The sequence below is a fragment of the Anabrus simplex genome, chromosome 5, assembly GCF_040414725.1.
Source record: "Anabrus simplex isolate iqAnaSimp1 chromosome 5, ASM4041472v1, whole genome shotgun sequence".
Taxonomy (NCBI): domain Eukaryota; kingdom Metazoa; phylum Arthropoda; class Insecta; order Orthoptera; family Tettigoniidae; genus Anabrus; species Anabrus simplex.
The window spans coordinates 57,634,690-57,658,911 of NC_090269.1; the positions used below are offsets into that span (position 1 = coordinate 57,634,690).

Here is a 24,222-nt window from a genome sequence, read left to right on the forward strand (position 1 = left end):
GAAGAATGCCGAAGGTAAGGATAGATCGAATCACGAATGAAAAGATAAAAATTAGACGAGAAGAAGAGATAGAATGATAGGACACATCTTAAGTTACCCAGGATTTGCTCAGTTGGTTTTCTTAGGGAAGTGTAGGCGATAAGAACGGTAGGGGTAGGTCAAGGTATGAATATGACAAGCAATTGTTTTTTTGCTAGTTGCTTTACGTCCCACCGACACAAATAGGTCTTATGGCGACGATGGGACAGGGAAGGGCTAGGACTGGGAAGGAGGCGGCCGTGGCCTTAATTAAGGTACAGCCCCAGCATTTGCCTGGTGTGAAAATGGGAAACCACGGAAAACCATTTTCAGGGCTGCCGACAGTGGGGTTCGAACCTACTATCTCCCGAATACTGGATACTGACCGCACTTAAGCGACTACAGCTATCGAGCTCGGTGACAAGCAAATTAGAGGAGATGTTGGATGCAGCAGTTATGTAGAATTGAAAAGGTTAGCATAGGATAGGGTGGCATGGAGCGCTGCATCAAATTGGTCTATGGACTGATGGCTCAAACAACAACAACAACAACAACAACAACAACTATGCAAATGAATTGTTCATTAATTAATTTCTTTTCTTGTATTCATCCAAGAAGCAGGTCGTTAAATATTTGTTGAGAGACAATCTGACGAAGAGGAATAAACCAAACCAAACCCCATGGCACTACAGCCCTTGAAGGGCCTTGGCCTACCAAGCGACCGCTGCTCACCCTGAAGGCCTGCAGATTACGAGGTGTCGTGTAGTCAGCACGACGAATCCTCTCGGCCGTTATTCTTGGCTTTCTAGACCGGAGCCGCCATCTCACCGTCAGATAGCTCCCCAATTCTAATCACGTAGGCTGAGTGGACCTCGAACCAGCCCTCAGATCCAGGTAAAAATCCCTGACTTGGCCGGGAATCGAACCCGGGGCCTCCGGGTAAGAGGCAGGCACGCTACCCTTACACCACGGAGCCGGCGACGAAGAAGAATACCTATTCAAAATAATTACGAATGTTCCCCTTCAAGCTACATAAAAATCATTACTCACATTACATTGAACAAACATAAATTATAAATCAAGTAGCTCGTCTATTCAGATAGGGATGCAAACTCCCAGGTCAACTCGGGAACACATGGCTGCTGTAGGAGCGACGACATAGTTCGGCATCAACCACATCAGTTTTGATGTGATATTTAGTTTCAAATTTGGATGTGTTGATCGGACTTCATCAATGTTTTAGATTAAGACTGTAAATTGTGACATACGAACGTGTTTAATTTATTATTGGTTATGTGTGTGCATAAGTCTTCCAGTTGTAGCATGGCTGAAGGTAACTCAATATATATGGGATCGAAACTAGTCCCAGTTTTAATATAAAGGCTTATGGTATTGAATAGGTGAACCCTTCTCTACCCTGTGATAGTGATCAGTTGTGAATACGGACCATAATAAAACTCATAACTTATGAAGACGTGATGTTGGCAGAATTTATAATTCGGTGATTATTAAAAGTATTAAAAGACCGTATGCTGTTCAGAGGAAAGATCTATTGTATTTTACAGTACGATGTACGGGACTCTGAAGTGTACATGTTACTTATCACTTGTTTTTTCATGGATATTGTTCATTAATCGCAATAGGTTATAGAGATAGCCTGGGATCTTAGTGTACAGTATCTTATACGTAAGTAACGCAATGATCTCGAATATTTAAGTACTGAAGTTGTGTCATGTAAGAAAATGTGTGACACGATGTTACCTGGCAACAGTACCTTGAGAGCAGCATAGGCCATGGATCTGTATGTCATGGCCATCCAGCAATACGTCACATCTCATCCTACACGATTGCTACCTAATATCACGTTATACGTTTTATTGAAATAAGTCATTTAATTTTTCCAACGGGAAATTTAATAAAATTTTCGCATGTGATCTTCTCGTAACAAATCGGTTATAGCACCTAAGTTCTAAGATAGGTTTCGGAATGAAGGCGTGAAACTTCCATAGCTAGGTATGACAGTGATAGGACGATAATCATCTGGAAAGTTTCCACTTTTCTCAGGCTTTAGAATGGCAAATATTTTAGTTCTCTTGAGGAGAGTTGGAAATCTACGATTTCTTAAGATGTCATTAAAGAATTTAACCAACCAGTCTAGAGTTCTAGAACCACAATGTTTTAGGAACTCTGGATATATTCCGTCCAGTCCAGCTGCTTTGCCTGATTTAATTTCTTTCAGAGCTGTGCATTGTCCTGAGAATTGGAAGGTTAGGTTAACCAGTGATAGTCTGGTTGTTAGCTCCTTTTACAGTTTTTGTTTCATTTTTACTGACGGGTCTTAAGATAAGAAGATCATTGCAGTATTTGTGGACTTGGCACCAAGCCTATGATACAGTTTGGCGGCAAAGAATGATTTCTAAATTTTTTAAGATTATTCCCTGTAAGACCCTCTCAACACTTCTCGACAACATGCTATGCAATAGGGTATTTGAAGTACATTTAAACGGCAGCGTGAGCAGGCCTTATGTACTGAATGATGGCTTGCCACAAGGCTCAGTTCTTGCTCTATTACTGTTCAACATCTAAACTGCAGATCTCGCAGAAACTACTTTCAGGAAATTCATATATGCAGATGACATAGCTCTGACTACCCAATCCAATGACTTCAGAACATCAGAAATTGTATCGAAAATTAGGTTCCTAGAAGGAAACCATGATTTAATTTCATCGATTGCAAGATTGCAAATGTTAAAAACATTTGCAGTATATTCAACCAGTTCACGACTTCATCGGTGGCACTGTGTATATCCTGAATTGTTCCTTCAAATCTTCTTCTTGGGCACTCCTTAGTAAAGTGTTGGACGGTCTGGGGGACATTGTCACAGTCGCAGTATGAGGTTTCAGCTTTTCCCCACTTGTGAAGCCAGAATTTGCATCTTCCGTGCGTTGTCTTACTTCTGTTGTCCATGGCGTTCTAGGTAAATTGAAACCAAGGGGAACTTGACGTGGATCGTTAATTATACCCAGGTGATCAGGATTTGAAGAAGATCATTCTTCTTTCAAGGTCTGATTAGCATTAAAATATGATTTAGAAAACCTTTCTTCTAATTTCCATGATGGGTTCTTTGATTTCAATCTCAATTTTGTTGAAATTTGCAGTCCTGACGTAAGGGTAGTTGCGGGTTGCTGCGACATTTCTTCTATTCTCTTACCAGAGCTGTTTCCCTTCGTACACGAGGGGATGGGGTGGATGTTGTGTAATACAGGTAGCCGTTGTAGGGGTGTTAATTGGATAGTCAGATATTATCCTCATTGTGTCATTTAGTTGGTTATCAAATTTTGCAGTATGCGCGCTGTTAAGCCACACAGGACATCAGTATTCAGCCACTGGATAAACTAAAGCGAGGGCTGAAGTTCATAGAACCGATGCGTTTGCCACCCAACCTGGTCCACTGAGCTTACGCGAGATGTTGTTTCTTGTTTTTATCTTTTGTGCGATATTATGAAGATGGTGTTTATGCGCCAGTGTCCGGTCCGCACCACCCTGTGGGTGCGGGATGCAGACGAAGAATTTACCCACGGTATCCTCTGCCTGTCGTAAGAGGTGACTGAAAGGGGCAACCGAGGGATGATCAATATAGAACCATGAAACTACATGTGATTAGTACCACCACGCGGGGAACACCATGGGTCGCTTTTACTTGCGAGTAGTACCACTATGTTGCGTACCAAATAGGTTTGTGATTAGTAGCACTATATGAGCGACACCATGGGATGAGAGAACTCATGGTTCTGGCTTGCCTATGATTAATCACTATATAAGGAACACCACGGGATAGTACGAGTCCCTGTGGTTAGTACCCTTATGTGATGAATACCATAGGTTTGCGTTGCCTGTAAATGGCGCCGCAAGGTGCGAAACACCATAGGTCTGTATTCTATGTGCGAATTTCATTACCTGTGAGTAGTACCCTTATGTGTGGAATACCGCGAGTCTACGCTACTCTTGATTAGTACCGAAACATGACAAATACCATGGTTCTACTTTCCTAGCGATAAGTACCATTGTGAGGGGCCGCTGACTTGGATTTTGGACCCCTTTTGACTACAAGTATCATCGATTCAGTATTGAGCTATAGAAGCAGTCCCTTGGTCAGTAATTCTATTTTTCTATGTCAGCTTCTGTGCATGTGAGGCACTGTGGGTCGGTTCCACTGATCGTTTTATATTCATATCCATCCATTCATTCTTCGTCCTCACGTTTTGAATTGTAGTCGGTGGAGGAGTTTGGGTTTTTAATTTGTCATTTCATTTCGTCTCATTTCGTACCATTATGGCCTGATGAACTAGTTGTTAAGCCCCTTTAAACAACAAGCATCATCATCATCATCATGTCCGGTCCGTTGTGATCCCCAGAAAATTTGGGCAAGGATTATATTTTAATCGTTGGCCTTTTAATTCCACTTGAGGTGTGTAGTTGGGCTCTTTTATTGTCTAGATGGAAACAGCTAACTTCAATTTTATTCAGGTTAGGTTTAAGTCGCCACATGCTGAAATATTTGTTCAATGTATGGAAATCCTCCGTAAGTAATATTTAAATTTCCAATTTATTCTTATTTTTGCATAAGAAATAAATAAATAACCGTGATGGGAAATGAGAAAGAGGAGAACTCTTCAAATGGGACATAATCTTTAGAGAATATTTCCTTCTTTCTTTCTTTCTTTCTTTCTTAATCTTTTTTACCCTCCAGGGTTGGTTTTTCACTCAGACTCAGCGAGGGATCCCACCACTACCGCCTCAAAGGCAGTATCCTGGAGGTTGAGGATTTGGGTCAGGGGGATAAAACTATATATAATAATTTCGTGTGGCTATTTCTAGCCGAGTGCAGCCCTTGTGTGGCAGACCCTCCGATGAGGGTGGGCGGCATCTGCCATATGTAGGTAACTGCATGTTATTGTGGTAGAGGATAGTGTTATGTGTGGTGTGTGAGTTGCAGGGATGTTGGGGACAGCACAAACATCCAGCCCCCTGGCCATTGGAATTAACCAATGAAGGTTAAAATCCCCGACCCGGCCGGGAATCGAACCCGGAACCCTCTGAATCGAAGGCCAGTACGCTGAACATTCAGCCAACGAGTCGGACGGGATAAAACTGGGAAGGAGGACCAGTACCTCGCCCATTAGGCCTCACCTGCTATGCTGATCAGGGCCTTGTGGGGGATGAGGAGATTGGAAGGGATAGACAAGAAAGAGGGAAGGAAGCGGCCGTGGTCTTAATTTACGCACCATCCCGGCATTTGCCTGGAGGAGAAATGAAAAACCGCGGAAAACCACTTCGAGGATGGGTGAGGTGGGAATCGAACTCCCGTCTACACAGTTGACCTCCCGAGGCTGAGTGGAATCCGTTACCGCTCTCGTACCACTTTTCAAATTTCGTGGCAGAGCCGGGAATAGTACCCGGGCCTCCGGGGGTGACAGCTAATCACACTAACCACTACACTATAGAGGCGGACTTGTGAATATTTCGTAATGTAACTTTACATCATTGCCATTCAATTTAAGGATACTTTTGTATAATCCCTCTTCTTGTGATGTGTGCTGTGTTACATTAGGGGATGGTGTATTTGTAGACACAGGTTAAGTAAGTGACGGTCTAACACGGGCTAAAAGGACTCCCGTAAAACTTCGCTAACACTTGCTGAAAAGGAGCCGAACGGAATGTAATCGGAGGGATGTAATTTCCGTTCCACTGAGTGAAGTGGAATCGCATCTAATGGACCAGAATTTTTCAACGCTGCATCCTAGTGAAGGCCTTCAGAGTAGAAGAGCCTTAGAATATTCTAGATAAATTACCTTAAGGGAGCCAAACGAATGTTTTCTGTGTTACTTAATATGTGGAGTACTTGCGTAATTTTTTGATAGACAATGACCATTGAAATGCATTACAGTTAACTTTTCATGGTGTCCATTAAAGGTGGGAGAACAAAGTTATTGGCAAATCTATAAAAGCTGTAACCATATCTAACATTTTTATATTTCTGAATATAAATAAATAAAACAGTGCAGCCGGTAAAATGAAATGAAATGTCGTATGGCTTTTAGTGCCTAGAGATCTCAGGACGGGTTCGGCTCACCAGGTGCAGGTCTTTCTATTTGATACCCGTAGGCGACCTGCGCGTCTTGATGAGGATGAAATGATGATGAAGACAACACATACACCCAGCCCCTGTGCCATTGGAATTAACCAATTAAGGTTAAAATCCCCGACCCGGCCGGGAATCGAACCCGGGAACCTCTGAACCGAAGGCCAATACGCTGACCGTTCAGCCAACGAGTCGGACAATGCAGCCGGTTATTCTAGGAAGACCATCACCGTGGACACAGCGGTAGCGTACCTGCTTCTTTTTGGAGGTATGGATTTAATTCCCAGCCAGACCAAGAATGTTAATTCTTTAGTGAGGGCTCGAACGGGGTTCACTTAGTTCACTCAGTCCTGTGAGACGAACTGAGGTTTTGGCCTTAGACTGATACGGTAGCGGACTCTGGTCATGAAGACAGGGCAATACAGCTCAGGATATCGTCAAGCTGACCACGTGCCCTCCAACATTTGCGGACCATCTGGCTGGGCAAAGTCGTTTGTTGTTTTTGATTGTTGTAGGTAGTACGAATATTTTAAATTATTCGAGGTATGTCGGCCACGTGCTTTAGGGGAAGGGAGCCTGCCTCTTTACCAAAGGCCACGGGTTCTATTCTCGGCAGGTATCCATACCTAGATCTGAGGGCTGATTCAAGATGCCTTCAGCCTACGTGAGGACAGTTGAGGAGCTATCTGTTGTAGAGACAGCAGCTCTGGCCTAGGAAGCCAAGAACAACGGCCGTGACCACGCGACACCTTCGGGCTGAGTAACAATTGCTAGGAAGGTTGCTGCACCATTAGGGGGAAGGAGGACGGGGAAGAGAAACGAAACTTACCGCATCAATTGACCTTCACCCATAAATATTGTTCTTACAAAGCATGTCAAGTGATTTCATACTTTAAAATGCCTTTACATTCCCTTGATTGTTTATTCCTGTCAATTGATTTCTCCAATTTCCTTACTCGAGGTTTCTGTTTATTTAGATTCGATCAGCTCAAAGAGCTCTCCTTGTAATGCGTTAATATTATGCTTTGTCAAAGTTTCTATTCGATTTGATTCAGCCCATTACGCATTTCCCGCTTCCTATTTCCTCTCTTAACTGTGTCCTAAAAATGAGGCTCTTACTTTCAGATGTTACATCTCCTTTGATTCTAAGTGTTAATGATACTACTATACAAAGAAAGATTGGATAAATGAACGAACAAACCAACTAAACATTTCGAGAAGCTAATTAAAATCATTACTGAACTTCATGAGTAATAAAATGTTTAAAGTATTCAAACTTTTTAAGCCTTATCAATCGTGAAATTAGCAACGTTTCGCCCCAGTGTGCCAGCGATTTAGTCGGTTGGGTTGCTGAACATTTCCAAGATGCTGGCACCTAGTTCCCCGTTGAAACGCCACTGCAAGACAATGCAGTGATGGTGCACTGGAGGAGATACGTACTTCAACTTGTGTAAATGCCTTTGACTTTTATAACAAATACTATGTATACCCTTCGACATGCCTTTATTACTATAATATAGTCCGTTTTGGATTATGTCGTGCCCATTTGCAACATACCTGCCGATATTGAAGTGTAAATGCATGCATGCGTTCGTCATTTAGAATGCATCATCAATCTGTGATTTACAGCTTGGTCACGCAAACGATGATCTAAAGCCAGCAATAAACCATTATGTAGTATGATAGCATTTTGTCTGTATTCCATCGAGATAAAAATCGCAGCAGTAGCCCACCGATGACGCATACGAGAGATCATAGTATCTTGGTCTTCATTCTTTTACTTAAGGTTCAGCATACAGAGAGAGAAAGCATTTATTTTAATTTTTTGTCAGACATGTTTATAATTTAGGAATGATTTGAAGGCATGTACGGCCGTAGCCATGTTGAAACACCGGATCACGTGAGATCTCCGAAGTTAAGCAATATTGGGCGTGGTCAAGATTTGCGCTCTTGGTGGGGAGCGTAAGGGGATGGAGGAGCGGAAAGGAACTGACCAAACTACCGCACTTAAACTCCGGCTCAGGCACACCTCTGCGCAGGTTCGGACGGGCAGAATAGACCCTTACCTTACCTCAAGGCATGTAGAACTAATAATTAATCATTTAATAGTTAATATTTACACGGTTTGATTAACTTAATCCTCTCACAAAAACCAAAATTGGAAACGCATTTTTCCTGTTTGATTTACGTCACACCGACGTAGATAGATCTTTCGGTAAGGATTGGATAGAAAATAGCTACGAACGGGGAAGGAGGTGGCCATGGTCTTAATTAAGGTAGAGCTCCAGCATTTGTCTGGTGTGAAAAATAGGGAACCACCGAAAAGCATCTTCAGAGTTGCCGACAGTGAGCAGCGAGAGTGCAAACTCAGAGCTGCTCGACCCTAGCCGCACGGAAAACTCGTTCGGTGATGCATTTCTCCTCTGGGATCTATTTTTTTATATGACTACATGTAGTAACATAATATTCAATATTACTCTACTCAGTGAAATAAGAAAATTTTGATTAATGCAAAACTGAGACAAACCAGGCAGTGATCCGCCCTGAAGCCTTATGCGCAGGAGGAACTCTTAACCTAGTAAGAACAGGAATATGTAAGAGATTAGAAATGGTCGAACGAGGGATTCTCAGGAAGATATTGGGACCGCGAAGAACGGAAGGCGGTCAATTTAAAAGACGAGCGAACCAAGATCTCTCTATCAAGATAGAGATAATCTCGGACATGATACGGAAAAAAGAGCGTGTTCTTTGGACACATTCTAAGAATAGACCAGGGGAGGTTAACACTGCAAATAATGCTGTTTCTTGTGAACAAGAGAACCAAAATACTCTGGATCCGAGAGGTACTAGAAAAAATGTGAATACAGGAACCAGAGATATACAAGAGAGTAATTTTTAAATTTAAAAAAAGTCAGGCTTCAGGTTTTCAGGACAGAACTGGGCCCAGAACAAAATCATCATGACCAGAAGAGCGAAGAAGGTTCTAAAATATGAGAATGACAGAATATTCAGCAAGGCGAAAGACCAGATAAATGTGGCTGATACGAATTAACGTTGTCTCAGATGGCCAAAACGAAAAGAATAAAGAAGAATTACTGATCCCCATCAATTTACGATAACACTCAGAGCGCTAATATGGAACTTCCAGAATATACGAGCACATAAACGCATTCACATCTAAAACAAACTCAGTTTTTGGGTTACACTTCATTTCTGGCTGCCATCATAGTGAAGTAGTTCGTCATTCAAATGCACCTTGAAAATATTCTCGTCAATCCTGCGGGGGCTTTCAAGTCCCAGGTTAAATTTTGACCCATATTACCAATATTCCGCATATTGATGGTATTGATACATGTTTGTATATCTAAATCTACGCATCAGTATACCATATTAAAATATTTGTCCGAAAATAATTAAAAATTAATAATTCAGTAAACATAGTGTTAACGTGGTGCTGAGACGGCCAAGACGAAAAGAGGAAGAAGAGAAACGGGATAACGATTCAAAGATCGAAATTAATAAAATTTTTAGTTTACCTATAGAATGATTGAAAATTTGGAAATCTTACAACAAAAATGTGTACAACTTTACTACAAACAGGATGAAATGGCCGTGCGATTAGAGGCGCGCAGCTGTGAGCTTGTATTCGGGAGACAGTGGGTTCGAACCCCACTGTCGGCAGCCCTCAAGATGCTTTTCCGTTGTTTCCTACTTTCACACCAGACTGTACCTTAATTCCTCGGCCACTTCCTTCCCACTCATAGGCCTTTCCTATCCCATTGTCCCCATAATACCTTTCTGTGTCGGTGCGAAGTAAAGCAAATTCTGAAAAAAAAAAAAAAATGAAACTTTACTACGAGTACTGAAATATATTGTGAGAGTTATTTAGTAAAATGTAGAAAAATTAATACTCCTCCGCTGAATGATTAGCCACAAGCCTTCCTTTCAGAGGGCCCCACCTCCTCTGGCTCGTGGGACTGGGCGAATCAACACATTTCCTCTTCATACACAGACAGACCAACCTCCACAAAAACACGCAGTAGTGAATACGTTTCTCCATATACGATTGGCGGAATGAAGGACATCCTGCCATAAAACAGAGCCAAGTCCATAGGTGCGATGGATAAGAAGTAAAAATTATCACATCTCAAAACCATCACCTTCAAATTTTCCGTAGTATGCTTATACTTCACATAGAAACCGCATACTATTTAGAATCCTCAGAAAATAAACAAGAAACATCTATTATGAGAGCATTTTAACTAAGTGCGAGGCGTACGATGCTTTAGCGGTCGGTGAGCGCGATAGTCGTTACGGTGTATCGATAGAGTTCAGCGACAGTGATACAATATCATGAACTCTTTTAGGCGTTTCTTACCTATCAACGTTATGAATGCTCACTGCCTTCATTTTGCCCACATAATACATTTTTCAAGCGACGACCAATAACATTTAAATTTCTTTTTCTGGGTGTGAACCCTATGCTCTATATTAGGTTTCATAGGCTGAACACATTCCGTAGCCAGGAATTGACTATTTTCAACCATCACAACAGCCATCATTGGTCTGAGCACAACCCACATGTAACCCGTGAATTGTAGTACGAGCTGGAGCATTACACGTGGGAATCTCTTTTGAAATCGTGTTTGGTCTTGATGGTCTGTCTGAGCACGTATGGTCCTAAATAAACATGTATTGTAGCTACAGCAGTAAACACAAACTGAGTCATAATACACTTTGAAATTAAATATACAGGGTGAACAAAAATTCCCCAATTCCTCATCCCATTGCAAGACAAAAGTTTCTATAGCCAAATCGGATCCGGTGCTGTTGGAAAACAAGTCGAAAACGAGAAGCTGGCAACACTGACACATCCTGCAGCGCATCGGAATGTAATATAGAAAGGTGGATCATCCCTCTCTACCGTACCCGCCGTCGCAGCTCACTGAGTAGACTGTTGGGTTATCCAACCCACATACGCCATGGAGCTACGGCTCGAATCTATGTCAGGTTTATTTCTTTTGTGTGTGTGTGACGTCAGGTCCCTAGTTCCCGTCGTGTAACTGCGTTTGTAAGCATGACATCCTGTTGTCACATGACAATAGTCGAACACATGACAGTGTGATTCATTCAACTGAATGCATGAGTCGACTAACCACGCAGTGCACAACCATAACTGGTCCTGTGAAGTGCATGTAGGGCGGCTTCCTGATGGAGTACACAAACGGTGAATACGTCGATAAGCTTTTATTGTTGGGTGCATCCGATAACCAAGCTTCTGCTGCTGCGCGTGACTATGCAGCATGGTACCCTCAAAGGCGCCATCCCGATAAGGATGCTTTTCGTGGCCTTGAGCAGCGCCTGGGGGAAACCGGTAATCTTCGTCCACAAGTAGTGGACAGAGGTCGTCTAAGGGCTAGACGTACTCCACAAACAGAGGACGACATTCTTGAAGCTGTTCGCCAATCACCTCGGCGAAGTACCCGTGATATTGTAAGGCAGTTCCAGGTATCTGCATCTATATTATTACACGTTAACTCAACACTAGCGGCCAGAAGAACGCATTCAAGGCGTACAGTTCTGTGAATGGTTTTTGCAACAAGTTGAAGATAACGAACTTTTATAAAGAATGTGATATGGAGTGACGAATGTAGCTTCACTCGGGAAGGTATTTTCAACCATCACAACAGCCATTATTGGTCTGACCACAACCCACATATCACCCGTGATCGTGGCTTTCAGGCACGCTTTGGTATAACACTGTGGGCTAGAATAGTGGGAGGAGTGCTTTTAGGCCGTTACATATTCCCGGAAAAGTTCAACGCGCCCCGTTATCGTACGTTACTGGGCAATACTTTGCCTGACGCTTTAGAAAACGTTCCACTTAGTGGTCGGCGACAGCTATGGCTTCAGCATGATGGTGCACCGCCACACTTTGGAATGACTGTGCGTAACTGGTTAAATGAAGCGTTTCCAGGGAAATGGATTGGAAATGTTCCGGCCTCCACGTTCCCCGGACCTTAATCCACTAGATTTTTATTTGTGGGACACTTAAAGGAACATGTTTACAGTACTCCACCCAGGGATGTACAAAACTCAATAGCTCGCGTGTATGCTGCATCGGCAATGGTGGATGCAGGTGTGTTGCGTAGGGTCTGGCAAAGTATGCTCCAGCGAGTGGCGAAGTGTTTGCAAATGCAAGGTAGTCGCTTTGAACATCTGATGTGAAGTGAACGTTGCTCGTAAGTCTACGTACCGGTTCTGTGAGGATAAGACTGGACCTCACACGTACACCATGGGATTATTGTGCGTAGCATAATGGGCAATTCAGTGTAGCCTACCTACTGTACTGTATTGTGTTTCCTTGTACAGCATTGGATAGAGACAATGTTACTGTATCCACTATTATGTTCTACGTATTGGCTTTATTTGTGCCATGGACGAAACAAAGTGGTCGTTTACGCCTGTGAGAATCTCATGTTATGTTTGAATGTTTAAATGAAGGTAACTGTAATGGTAATACAGAACATAGTGTATTGCATAGTGGAGGTATACATTGGGTACAATTTGATCCATTAACTGAAAAAAATGGCACGAACGCGACTTGAACATCGGCGCGTCCGCACAATCGGCATTTATGGGATTACCTCGTCTCACTGAGCTAATGGGAGTGCCGAGTTCATGCGACCTATGCCTGGATACGCTGCAGAGTCTCGTTTCTTAACTTGCATTTCTATTAAACCTTTTGGTGGGATTAGGTTTTGCAAGAAAAACTTTTGTCGCGAATTTCGACGAGAAACCGCATGCCAACCTCCATGTGCGGTATTGTTTTGTTCATCCTGTATAAAACAGAGCAGCACACAACTCATAAACCAGAAGCACGTCTTTCGATAGGTTCTCGCTCACTAACAAGCTTGCTTCTTATGCAGTGCCCGGTCAGATGTGTGCGCACCTGCCACGCATTGAACCCGGCAAAAGGTTGTCGTGACGCCGAAAGGAAAATACGCCGCGGCTTGTCCTTATTGTTTAAAAATACACACTTTTAGGAAAAGCAGAAAATGAAGATTTCTATAACATACGTAATATATACATAAGATATATATTTTAATCAAATTCACCATATGTAATGTAGGGAATGTATGGATAACAGTTTTCTAGATCAACTTACAGTTATACTTTTTGATTTTGGGATGGATAGATAGATGAAGTAGTGAAATAATGAGGAACTGGTAGTTACTATTTATCGTATGATTTGTAGCCCGCATAATGGATTCCGGTTCATTTCCTGAAATCTCTAAGAATTATAGCCTGCATTGTATTTAATTCAAGAGTAAAGATCATCATCATCATCATCTGTTTACCCTCCAGGTTCGGTTTTTCCCTCGGACTGAGCGAGGGATCCCACCTCTACCGCCTCAAGGGCAGTGTCCTGGAGCTTCAGACTCTTGGTCGGGGGATACAACTGGGGAGTATGACCACTACCTCGCCCAGGCGGCCTCACCTGCTATGCTGAACAGGGGCCTTGTGGAGGGATGGGAAGATTGGAAGGGATAGGCAAGGAAGAGGGAAGGAAGCGGCCGTGGCCTTAAGTTAGGTACCATCCCGGCATTCGCCTGGAGGAGAAGTGGGAAACCACGGAAAACCACTTCCAGGATGGCTGAGGTGGGAATCGAACCCACCTCTACTCAGTTGACCTCCCGAGGCTGAGTGGACCCCGTTCCAGCCCTCGTACCACTTTTCAAATTTCGTGGCAGAGCCGGGAATCGAACCCGGACCTCCGGGGGTGGCAGCTAATCACGCTAACCACTACACCACAGAGGCGGCAAGAGTAAAGATACCACTCATTATTTCTATTCGTCCTTCAGCATTTCTTAGTTCGGGAGATTTCTTTATATGATGGAACCATCTCGTAGACTGAAAGAGTATCTTCATTTAATTGACAAAAAATAATGGTAACACGTACAAATATAATTAAATAAGGTGTGTATCCGTACAGCAACTGTGTTAATGTCAGCAAAACACGGACCGTAACTGTTAAAACTTCCTCTCACATTCCTGTCAGGGAGAACGTGATGTCTCAAAGACAATGGAACTTCGACAAAAGTTTCAAACTGGATTACGTTAACTTTAAAGGTACACAACACTGCGCAAACAAAATCAAGACCATTTGGTATTCAGCCTTTCTAATGAGAACCGTTTCTTTGTTATGGAGTTCTACAGAATTACAACTTGATTTATTTAATCAGTGGTAAATTTCTATGTACTCGTAAGTTTCATCTACATTAATAGTAGTCGATAAAATATTTCATATCTTATATTAAAATGTTGTATTTTGCAATTAGGAATTTCTAAGTTGTCTCCATGACTCATCTTTTAAAACCAATATAATTATCGTTTAAATGGTTTACCATAATAATTCTTCTGCTTAATCTATTTACCCTCCAGGGTTGGTTTTTCTCTCGGACTCAGCGAGGGATCCCACCTCTACCACCTCAAGGGCGGTGTCCTGGAGTGTGAGACATTGGGTCGGGGATACAACTGGGGAGGATGACCAGAATTTCGCCCAGGCTGCCTCACCTGCTATGCTGAACAGGGGCCTTGGTGGGGGATGGGAAGATTGGAAGGGATAGACAAGGTAGAGGGAAGAAAGCGGCCGGGCTTGAGTTAGGTAACATCCCGGCATTTGCCTGGAGGAGAATTGGGAAACCACGGAAAACCACTTCCAGGATGGCTGAAGTGAAAATCGAACCCATCCCTACTCAGTTGATCTCCCGAGGCTGAGTAGACCCCGTTCCAGCCCTCGTACCACTTTTCAAATTTCGTGGCAGAACCGGAAATCGAATCCGGGCCTCCGGGGGTGGCAGTTAATCACACTAACCACTACACCACAGAGGCGGACTACCATAATGATTACTTGGTAAAAATTCCTTATAATGTTAGTTTCGAGGAGTAGTTTTAAATTCTGCTTAAAATATGGCAGTGGATAATTTTGAAATTGTCTTTAAAATGGCTGGAACTACTTTGAAATATCAAAGACTTTCGATGCATAAGTTCGTGCGGTTCTTATATTTTATTTTATTTTATTTTACTGTCACTGTCACGCACGGTAACTCACAATCACTCAGTGATGTATTCACCTCCAGTCTCTATGACCTTCTGCCAACGTTCAGGTAGCAGTAGAATACCTAGCCTGTACAAATGTTTAGCCATTGGTCAAGAGAAGCTTCGTCAGGAAATACTTGCCCTTGAATGTGGCTAGAAAGAGAGCGGAAAAGATGGTAATCTGAGGGGGCAATGTCAGGGCAATACGGGGGTGAGAAAGAGGTTCTCAGCCAAGTTCAGATATCACACCTTTGGTCAATTGAGCTGTATGTGGACGAGTGTTATTATGAAGCAATAAGACTGGTTGTTGTCTTTGTCTTTTGTTGTCAATAGCAACGGCAAGCCGTCTTATCTGGTCACTATACACAGCAGAGGTAATCCTTACGTTTTCCGGAAGAAGTTCATGGTGAAGAATGCCATCTTTGTTCCACACAACATGACTTTCTGTGGATGGGCACTAATACTTGGCACGGAGAGTTGCTTTTGTTGATGGGCTGAGCCACTCTCCTCTTCTTCATGTTGACATACAGACACCATTTCTCGTCACCGGTGACAATGTTCGAAAGGAATGCTTCGTGCCTGTCCCAAGCCAACCGGTGTCGGGCAAGCAATGACGAACAAATGTTTAATCGTTGATTTTTGTTACTATCACTTAGCACGTGTGGTACCAATATACCCAATTTTTGTACCTTACCCATCGAATGTAAATGGCGTACAATAGTTGACTGATCACATTAAAAATCTTGCGCCATTTCCCGCGTTGTTGACGAGGATTCTCATGAAGCAACTCATTCAAACGATTTTCGTCAAAATCTGAAGGTCTTCCAGAATATGGATCACCAGACAAGTCAAACCATCCTGCTCGAAAATGGGGTAACCATTTTTTTTGTTGTATCAGCAATTGCTTCATTCCCGTACACTTCACAAATAGTTCTTGCAGCTCTTGCTGCATTGGATCCTCGGTAAAAGGCAAAGAGAAAAATGTGTCGGAAATGCTCACTTTTCTCAACTTGACATTCCATATCCGTTTGTCTGAAATATACACACATAATACGTTCACAATCTAGAAAACCTGTGTTTCACAACACACAAACTCCAAACTCAGTTAAAACAACGGAATAACGATAAGCAATCCCTTCACGCCGCATTGTTGCCAACCTAAAATAACACCGCACGAACTTATGCATCGACCCCACATTAACATTCAGATAAACATTCTAAACCATATTGGAAAAAAATTATCCACATTTCTAACAATACAAAGAAAACCACAATAGATAGGCGTACTTAAGAGCTATTGGAGACGATGTAACGTGGTTTCGTCTGCGAAAACTGCTATGTAAAATTGTTTAGTTAAGAACTATGACTTAACTCCGACTCTCTCGTTCGCTCGTTCAGACGACTGTGTTCTATTGTACGTAATTCAGAAGTGAGAGGTTTGACAACTTCAGGTAACAAGAGCCGGTCAGCAGGCTTATTATCTCCATGGCAACTGCACTAGGTCATCCCTCGTTTACATGGCAATCATACCCCCTAGTCCCTTCACCTCACCCAGGCAAGCAGTAAATGGACCTCCCTCTGAGAACTGTCAGAAGCAACTTTCAATATTAAGGCTATAAGGAATGGAGACGTCAGGAATACGGTTTCAAGGTCATTCAAATGCCAGTCAAGATGAGAGAGACTGAGACTGCGCTGGGGACTCAGGGGCCGATGACCTTAGATGTTAGGCCTCTTTAAACAACAAGCATCATCATCATCATCATCAGGTATGGACACATAGCCATAGCTGATGGATAACAAATTGCGAAACAGGCACTTGAACTTAGGTTTGACGGACGGCGCCCCCCAAGCACGTCCGAAAGAGTGGTGGATGTATTGTCAGTGGGAGGATACACGACTGGCACGCATCCACGATATCCCCTGCCTGTCGTAAGAGGCGACTAAAAGGAGACTCAGAGCTCTGAACTTTGGAGCGTGGGTTGGCGACCACCAGGCCCTCAGCTGAGTCCTGGCATTGCTTCCACTTACTTGTGCCAGGCTCCTAACTTTCATCTATCCTATCGACCTCCCTTGGTCAACTCTTGTTCTTTTCAGGCCCGAACGGTATTACGTATGGAGGCCTAGGAAGTCTTTCATTTTCATGCCTTTCGTGGCCCTTATCTTCCTTTGGCCGATACCTTCATTTTTCGAAGTGTCGGACCCCTTCCATTTTTTCTCTCTGATTAGTGTTATATAGAGGATGGTTGCCTAGTTGTACTTCCTCATAAAACAATAATCACCACCACCATCCATCTATCCGACGATACAGATTGGGTGAGGAGTTGTAGAATGTAAAATGTTGTAGTTGTAGAATGGTGACCTCACAGCTTGACTGGAATGACGCCAACGAAAACGAAACATATTCTAGTGAAAGCTATTGAAAATTGAAGATGGGGTGTGATATCTGAGTCACGCTATCACTAACTTCTAACTAGGACGGATGTTGTTCATGTCCTAAACAATGTATTTTGGAAATGGAAGACAATAAAGGTTTCACGTAAAACAGCAGTCATGTGTCATTTAGCGTTACAAACTTGCTTGCAAAGTGGAGTCACATTGGCGTATCTACTGTAAATCTTGGAATGTGAAATAGTGTTGGGCCTTGTACAGGGTGTAGTTAGAATGTTGTCCGATCATTAAAAAAAAAAAAAAAAAAAAAAAAAAAAAAAAAAAAAAAAAAAAAAAACCGTAATAAATGGGAATCTAAACAATTCAAATGATACGAACAACTCTCTAACTTGACTGTTTCGTCCATATTCAAAAGGGAAAAGTAACGTTATGGGGTGCGACGTGTAGGCCAGACGTCATTACATAGTTGCTCTAGGGATCAGGCGCTACTTGCTTCGCTCGGGACGGCTCGCTGCCTCGTGGGAAGAGAGCAGCGGGCAGGCGGGTTGCATACCGTGGTGGTACTTGCAGTAATCGAGCGGAGATATTACCATATGAATGACAAAAGCAACAGCAATAATAATAATAATAATAATAATAATAATAATAATAATAATAATTTGGAGCATGAATCATGCGGAACGAACAGGACACAGAGATTATAACATGACAAGAAAATTAGTCCTCCTCTGTGGTGTAGTGGTTAACGCGATTAGCTGCCACCCCCGGAGGTCCGGGTTCGATTCCCGACTCTGCCACGAAATTTGAAAAGTGGCACGAGGGCTGGAACAGGGTCCACTCAGCCTCGGGAGGTCAACTGAGTAGAGGTGTGTTCGATTCCCACCTCAGCCATCCTGGAAGTGGTTTTCCGTGGTTTCCCACTTCTTCTCCAGGCAAATGGCGGGATGGTACCTAACTTAAGGCCACGGCCGCTTCCTTCCCTCTTCCTTGCCTGTCCCATCCAAACTTCCCATCCCTCTACAAGGCCCCAGTTCAGCGTAACAGGCTAGGCCGCCTGGGCGAGGTACTGGTCATTCTCCCCAGTTGTATCCCTGACCCAAAGTCTGAATCTCCAGGACACTGCTCTTGTGGCAGTAGAGGTGAGATCCCTCTCTGAATCCGAGGGAAAACGAACGAACGAACGAACGAACGAACGAAAATTATAAGTGATCAAAGTAAAACAACAATATGTACTGAATAAATACCTTTTCACGATTAAGTAGCTGGAGTTTTCGGATACGTGCATGTATTGAAAGAAAATAGAATTTACGGGATTTGTTACACATTCTTTGCACTCGCTTTAAACAAGATTTCAATATCTGTATGGCATTTATGGCTATGACAAAACTAAACACACAAACTGAAACATATCCCTGTGTACTGCTCCTCCATGGGACCTTTGAGCTCGTTTAGATAGTATAGTGTTAATTTTTGGTACCATCGATTGCGTACTGGCAACGAAAAGCACATTTCAAGTTTTGAACGATGAGTCTATTTCCGTGTCTAGATTTACAAATCTTCATTAATAAAGACAGCTGTTCACATGAATAAGTGGATCCGAATATACATATACTGCATTATATTTCTAGAATATACGAAATCCCTTCCATGGAAAGCGAACACATAATTCAAATATTGTTTTTGCTTGCAAACGTAAATTTCATTTGAGTTCACACTGTAAGTCTATAAGCTCTAGCTGCAGTTCTGGTCTAATAGTTTGCACATCCACTGGGAAAAGTAGGGGCTGCCTGGCCGAGGCGTTAAAGGCGTGCTCGGTTCGCCCGGATGGACGTGGGTTCGATTCCCCGTCAGGAAGTCGTAAAATTTAAGAAACGAGTTTTCCACTTCCGGAGGTGCATATGGCCCTGCGATTCACTCAGCCTATACCAAAAATGAGCACCAGGGTAATTTTTGGGGGCAAAGGCGGCCGGGTGTAGAGCTAACCACTCTACCCCATCACGTGCCGAGGTTAACAATGGTGGAAGCCTTTACCTTCTACTCCTCCAAGGGCCGTCATGGCCTGTACGGAGGTGACTTTGCTTTTTTTTTTTTTTTTACTGAGAAAAGTGTGGCGAACACCTGCAAGTCCTTTTATAATGCCTGAATATCGTGGAACCTATTCTCAAATTTGTCATGTGGTGTGGAGATAACACCAATCCCGACTGGTCTTCAGTACGTATTACGTCATGTATTTACCCTATACAGAGTCTCTCATATAAATTAAGACCGAACGCACAGTGTTCGTACTCTGCACTACGGCAGCTGCCTCAGCCGAACTTACGTCGCGTGCGACCGCCCTGCTTTAAGCGTGTATACATTCTTATATGAAATCCGACCTTATGACAGATTAAAAGATGCTGAAAGTGTCGCCCTTCCTGGGTTATACAGGCATTGTATCTGGTAACCAAATTTTGGCTGATGTGAGTGAGTTCTGCCACTGTAATATTTCTTTTTTCTCTCTTTTTGCTAGTTGCTTTACGTCGCACCGACACAGATAGGTCTTATGGCGACGATGGGACAGGGAAGGGCTGGGAGTGGGAAGGAAGCGGCCGTGGCCTTAATTAAGGTACAGCCCCAGCATTTGCCTGGTGTGAAAATGGGAAACCACGGAAAACCATCTTCAGGGCTGCCGACAGTGGGGTTCGAACCTACTATCTCCCGATTACTGGATACTGGCTGCACTTAAGCGACTGCAGCTATCGAGCTCGGTGTAATGATTCAGATTCCATTCGCAATGCTTTATTTCAGTTCCTCCATTGTGTGAAGATTTGTTCGATACACTGTTTCTTTCAGTTTATCCCACAAGTAAAACAATCACGCACTGTTAGATCTGGAGAACGAGGAGGAAATAGACCAGCGCTGATCACTCTATCTGCAAAACACTTCCGGGATTGTAAGAAGGGAATCTTCTGCTCTGTGAGCAGGGGCTGAATCTTGTTGAAACCACCTACACCATTTTTTTTCTTCCGTTAGCTGATGGACGAACGGCGTCAAAATGTCATCTTGGTACCTCTCTGAATTTACTGTCGTCCCGAAAAAGTAAGCCCAATTATTCGTCTTGCACTAACAGCACACCAAACAGCAATCTTCCTATCGTAATGTGGGAGTTCATAAACATCAGTAGGATTTTCTGCACAGCAATAGCGAGAGTTATGACTGTTCAAACCACGATTATGATGAGACCAGTACTTTTGCATACGAAAATACGGCGTTGCAATGATAACTGTCTCACCATGTTAACAGCTGAGATTCAGAGTGGCGACTGATGCTTGCAAGGTCGAACACTTGCAGACTGCTTACAAATTCAAGAACTATGCGCGCGCCTCCCATACTGCAGGTTATGTATCATCATCATCATCATCATCATCTGTTTACCCTCCAGGTTCGGTTTTTCCCTCGGACTTAGCGAGGGATCCCATCTCACCACCTCAAGGGCAGTGTCCTGGAGCTTCAGACTTTTGGTCGGGGGATACAACTGGGGAGTATGACCAGTACCTCGCCCAGGCGACCTCACCTGCTATGCTCAACAGGGGCCTTGTGGAAGGATGGGAAGATTGGAAGGGATAGGCAAGGAAGAGGGAAGGAAGCGGCCGTGGCCTTAAGTTAGGTACCATCCCGGCATTCGACTGGAGGAGAAGTGGGAAACCACGGAAAACCACTTCCAGGATGGCTGAGGTGGGAATCGAACCCACCTCTACTCAGTTGACCTCCCGAGGCTGAGTGGACCCCGTTCCAGCCCTCGTACCACTTTTCAAATTTCGTGGCAGAGCCGGGAATCGAACCCGGGCCTCCGGGGGTGGCAGCTAATCACGCTAACCACTACACCACAGAGGCGGACAGGTTATGTATCGTTGAGAAAAAATGTCGCTTCGACGGTCTTTCTTTATATGAGAGACCCTGTATTCTCGCTCAACAGCGGGGAGCAAACTGGCTCCGAAGTTGTTTCACTCTGAGTTGACGCTAGCTGGTGTAGACATTCTCCACATGAAATCTGTTTTCCTATTATTTCATTTCGTGTACGACTACTACTAAGTTCCTATCGTCATTTCAAATGTCCTCCCGTCAGTCATTACTGGACGGTGATATTCGTAAACCCTGTGTAATTGAACAATGGTATTATACAGTATATTAATTAAATATTTCCGGTAATATCTTTTGTTCTAGGCTGGAAGCTCCCCTCACTGTCACCAGGCAGCTCTGACTGTTCGAGCAGTTCGTCCCACGGATGCTGGGGAATACGTGTTCCTGGTGAGATCTCCTAAAGGCCTAGCAGAAGGAAGTGTAATGATTAACGTTACTACGGCGAGCGGCTTCTCTGTGGTACCTGACCGAGGCCAGCACGTGACACCAATCACCGTCTTTTACATAGCCACCATTTTATGTTTTCTAGTTACATAGTAAGAAGGCTGTTTGTGTACGTGAAAATAATACATTCGAATTATTGAAGAGGAAAGGAGACTTTAAACAGAGTGTTACGTAAATATAAATTATTAAAAGATATAAAACTCCACTGAAAATTTATCAAAAATAAGTGTAATTATATGTAATGTTATACCACAGTGAAGTCTAATTGGAAAGGGGAAATTAAAGCACAAATATTTTTGTACGTTCTTTCCATTTGTAATCCTGTAGCATGCTTGCGGTTTAGATCATCTCACTGAGAGTTTACATTTCTTTCTTTAATTACTCTTCCTCCTCCACACCACCACCACTACTACTACTACTACAAGACATGAGGAACAACGAATCAAAACATATAATGCCCATTTTTGGGCAAAATTGAGTTTGATGCAGTTTTAGGCAGTATTTTTCGTCCTCTACATGTTCTCCCGCATTCAGATTATATCTATCTGTATGTTGTAACATTGAAATAAAGTTTTCATTTTACTATCATTTCATAAAATGTAATACATGTAGCCTATTTTAGACACTAACATTTTCCTATAACAAATTATTGTACTGAGCCAGTTTTTACAAAGTAATTTTAGTTTCTGTTGAATTCCTTCAGGCAGATATTCTGTTCTAAGTAGGTACTGTAAATTCGAAGTGACTGAAAGTCTAATGTTGTCTATACTAATATTATAAAGAGGAAAAAATTTGTATATTTTTTTGTGACTCAAAAACTACTGAACCGATTTAAAATATTACTTCACCTACATTGCCAGTGAGTAACATGGGCTGTATTTTGTTTTCAAAACAATTCGAGAGGGGGCGACAAGGGGAGATATAAAAATATAAAAATAATAGACTAATATAGGCGAAATCGAATTTGTCGTACAAGGACGAGGCAAAGCTCATTTTAAGCTCCTTGAAGCAAAGAGCAAAACTCGGTAAGCCCTGCGGGCCCGGAAAGCATGTTTTAAGGCCCTAAAACCAACCGTTACCGAGATATTGGCACCACACTACCCCTACTCTTGGAATTGGATAAAGAAATGAACTGCCGTAAACATGGCAATGTCAGCTCCAGTATTCTTACAGCAGCGAGATTATCTACAATCTATCACAAAAACCTAACATGTTACACAAATGAAAATTGGTATTTGGAATCTCCTTCAAAAATAAAAGAATACAAATTTTTGTTTTCAGAAATTCCACTAAATAGTTGAGGGGGAGGGTGAAAAGAAATGAATAAGAAGTTGAATTCATTATATAAAGATACATATAACTCAAAAAATGAAGATGTTACAGATATTAAAACAGGTACTTGGAATCTCCTTAAAAAATAAATGAACACACTGTTTTTGGAAAATCCACTTAAGGGTGCGAAATAATAAAGAAATGGGTGAATTTTTAAAATGAGTATCTTCTTCTTCTTGTTCTACCGCTTTCCCACACCTGTGGGGTCGCGGGTACGAACTGTGTCGCACATGTGGATTCCAGCCTGTTTTACGGCTGGATGCCCTTCCTGACGCCAACCCCGTGCGTAGGGATGTAATTACGATTGCGTGTTACTGTTGTGGTTGGTAACATGGTGTGTTGAGTGGATATTAAGAGGAGTGTGTTGCAACAAACAAAAATAACCTGTCCCCGAGCCACGCGAATAAAATCAGAGACCCAGCGATGATTCGAACCCGGAACCCTGTGAACTGAATGCTTCAACGCTGACCACTTAGCCAAGGAGTAAGTCAGTTTTTAAAATGAGTATATCTACGGTATATCTCATAAACTTAACAAGTTACAGACGTGAAAATTGGTGTTTATAATCCCCGTTAAAAGTAAAGAAACACGTACTTTTTATTTTCAGAAAATTAACTTAAGCTGGAGATCGAAAATTAGTGAAGGCGTTGAAGTCTCTTTATGATGATACTTATATCTCAAAAACTAAGATATTACAGAAGTGTAAACAGGTATCTGGAATCTCCTTTAGAAATAAAGAAACCCTTTTTTTCGACTTAAGAGAGGACTGTTTCTCACATGTAGAGTTCCATGCCGCATGTTCCAGATTTAAGTCTGCTAGTAGCCTGGTCATCTTAGCCCCAAAAGGCAATGCCTCAAACGAGGTTTACAAAGAAGTTCTGGGGTAAATGAAATA

General features: G+C 42.7%; 1 protein-coding gene across 2 annotated transcripts in view; it reads left to right on the forward strand.

The window, feature by feature from the left end:
* Positions 1-22,274, forward strand: part of LOC136874352 (CD166 antigen homolog) — a 330,865-nt gene extending 308,591 nt beyond the window's left edge. For both annotated transcript variants that reach the window (XM_068227725.1, XM_068227724.1), the window contains exon 9: positions 21,855-22,274. In XM_068227725.1, coding sequence (XP_068083826.1) covers positions 21,855-22,088 — 234 coding nt within the window. In that variant the 3' untranslated portion in view covers positions 22,089-22,274. The remainder of the gene's footprint in view (positions 1-21,854) is intronic.
* The last annotated feature ends 1,948 nt before the right edge of the window (positions 22,275-24,222 follow it).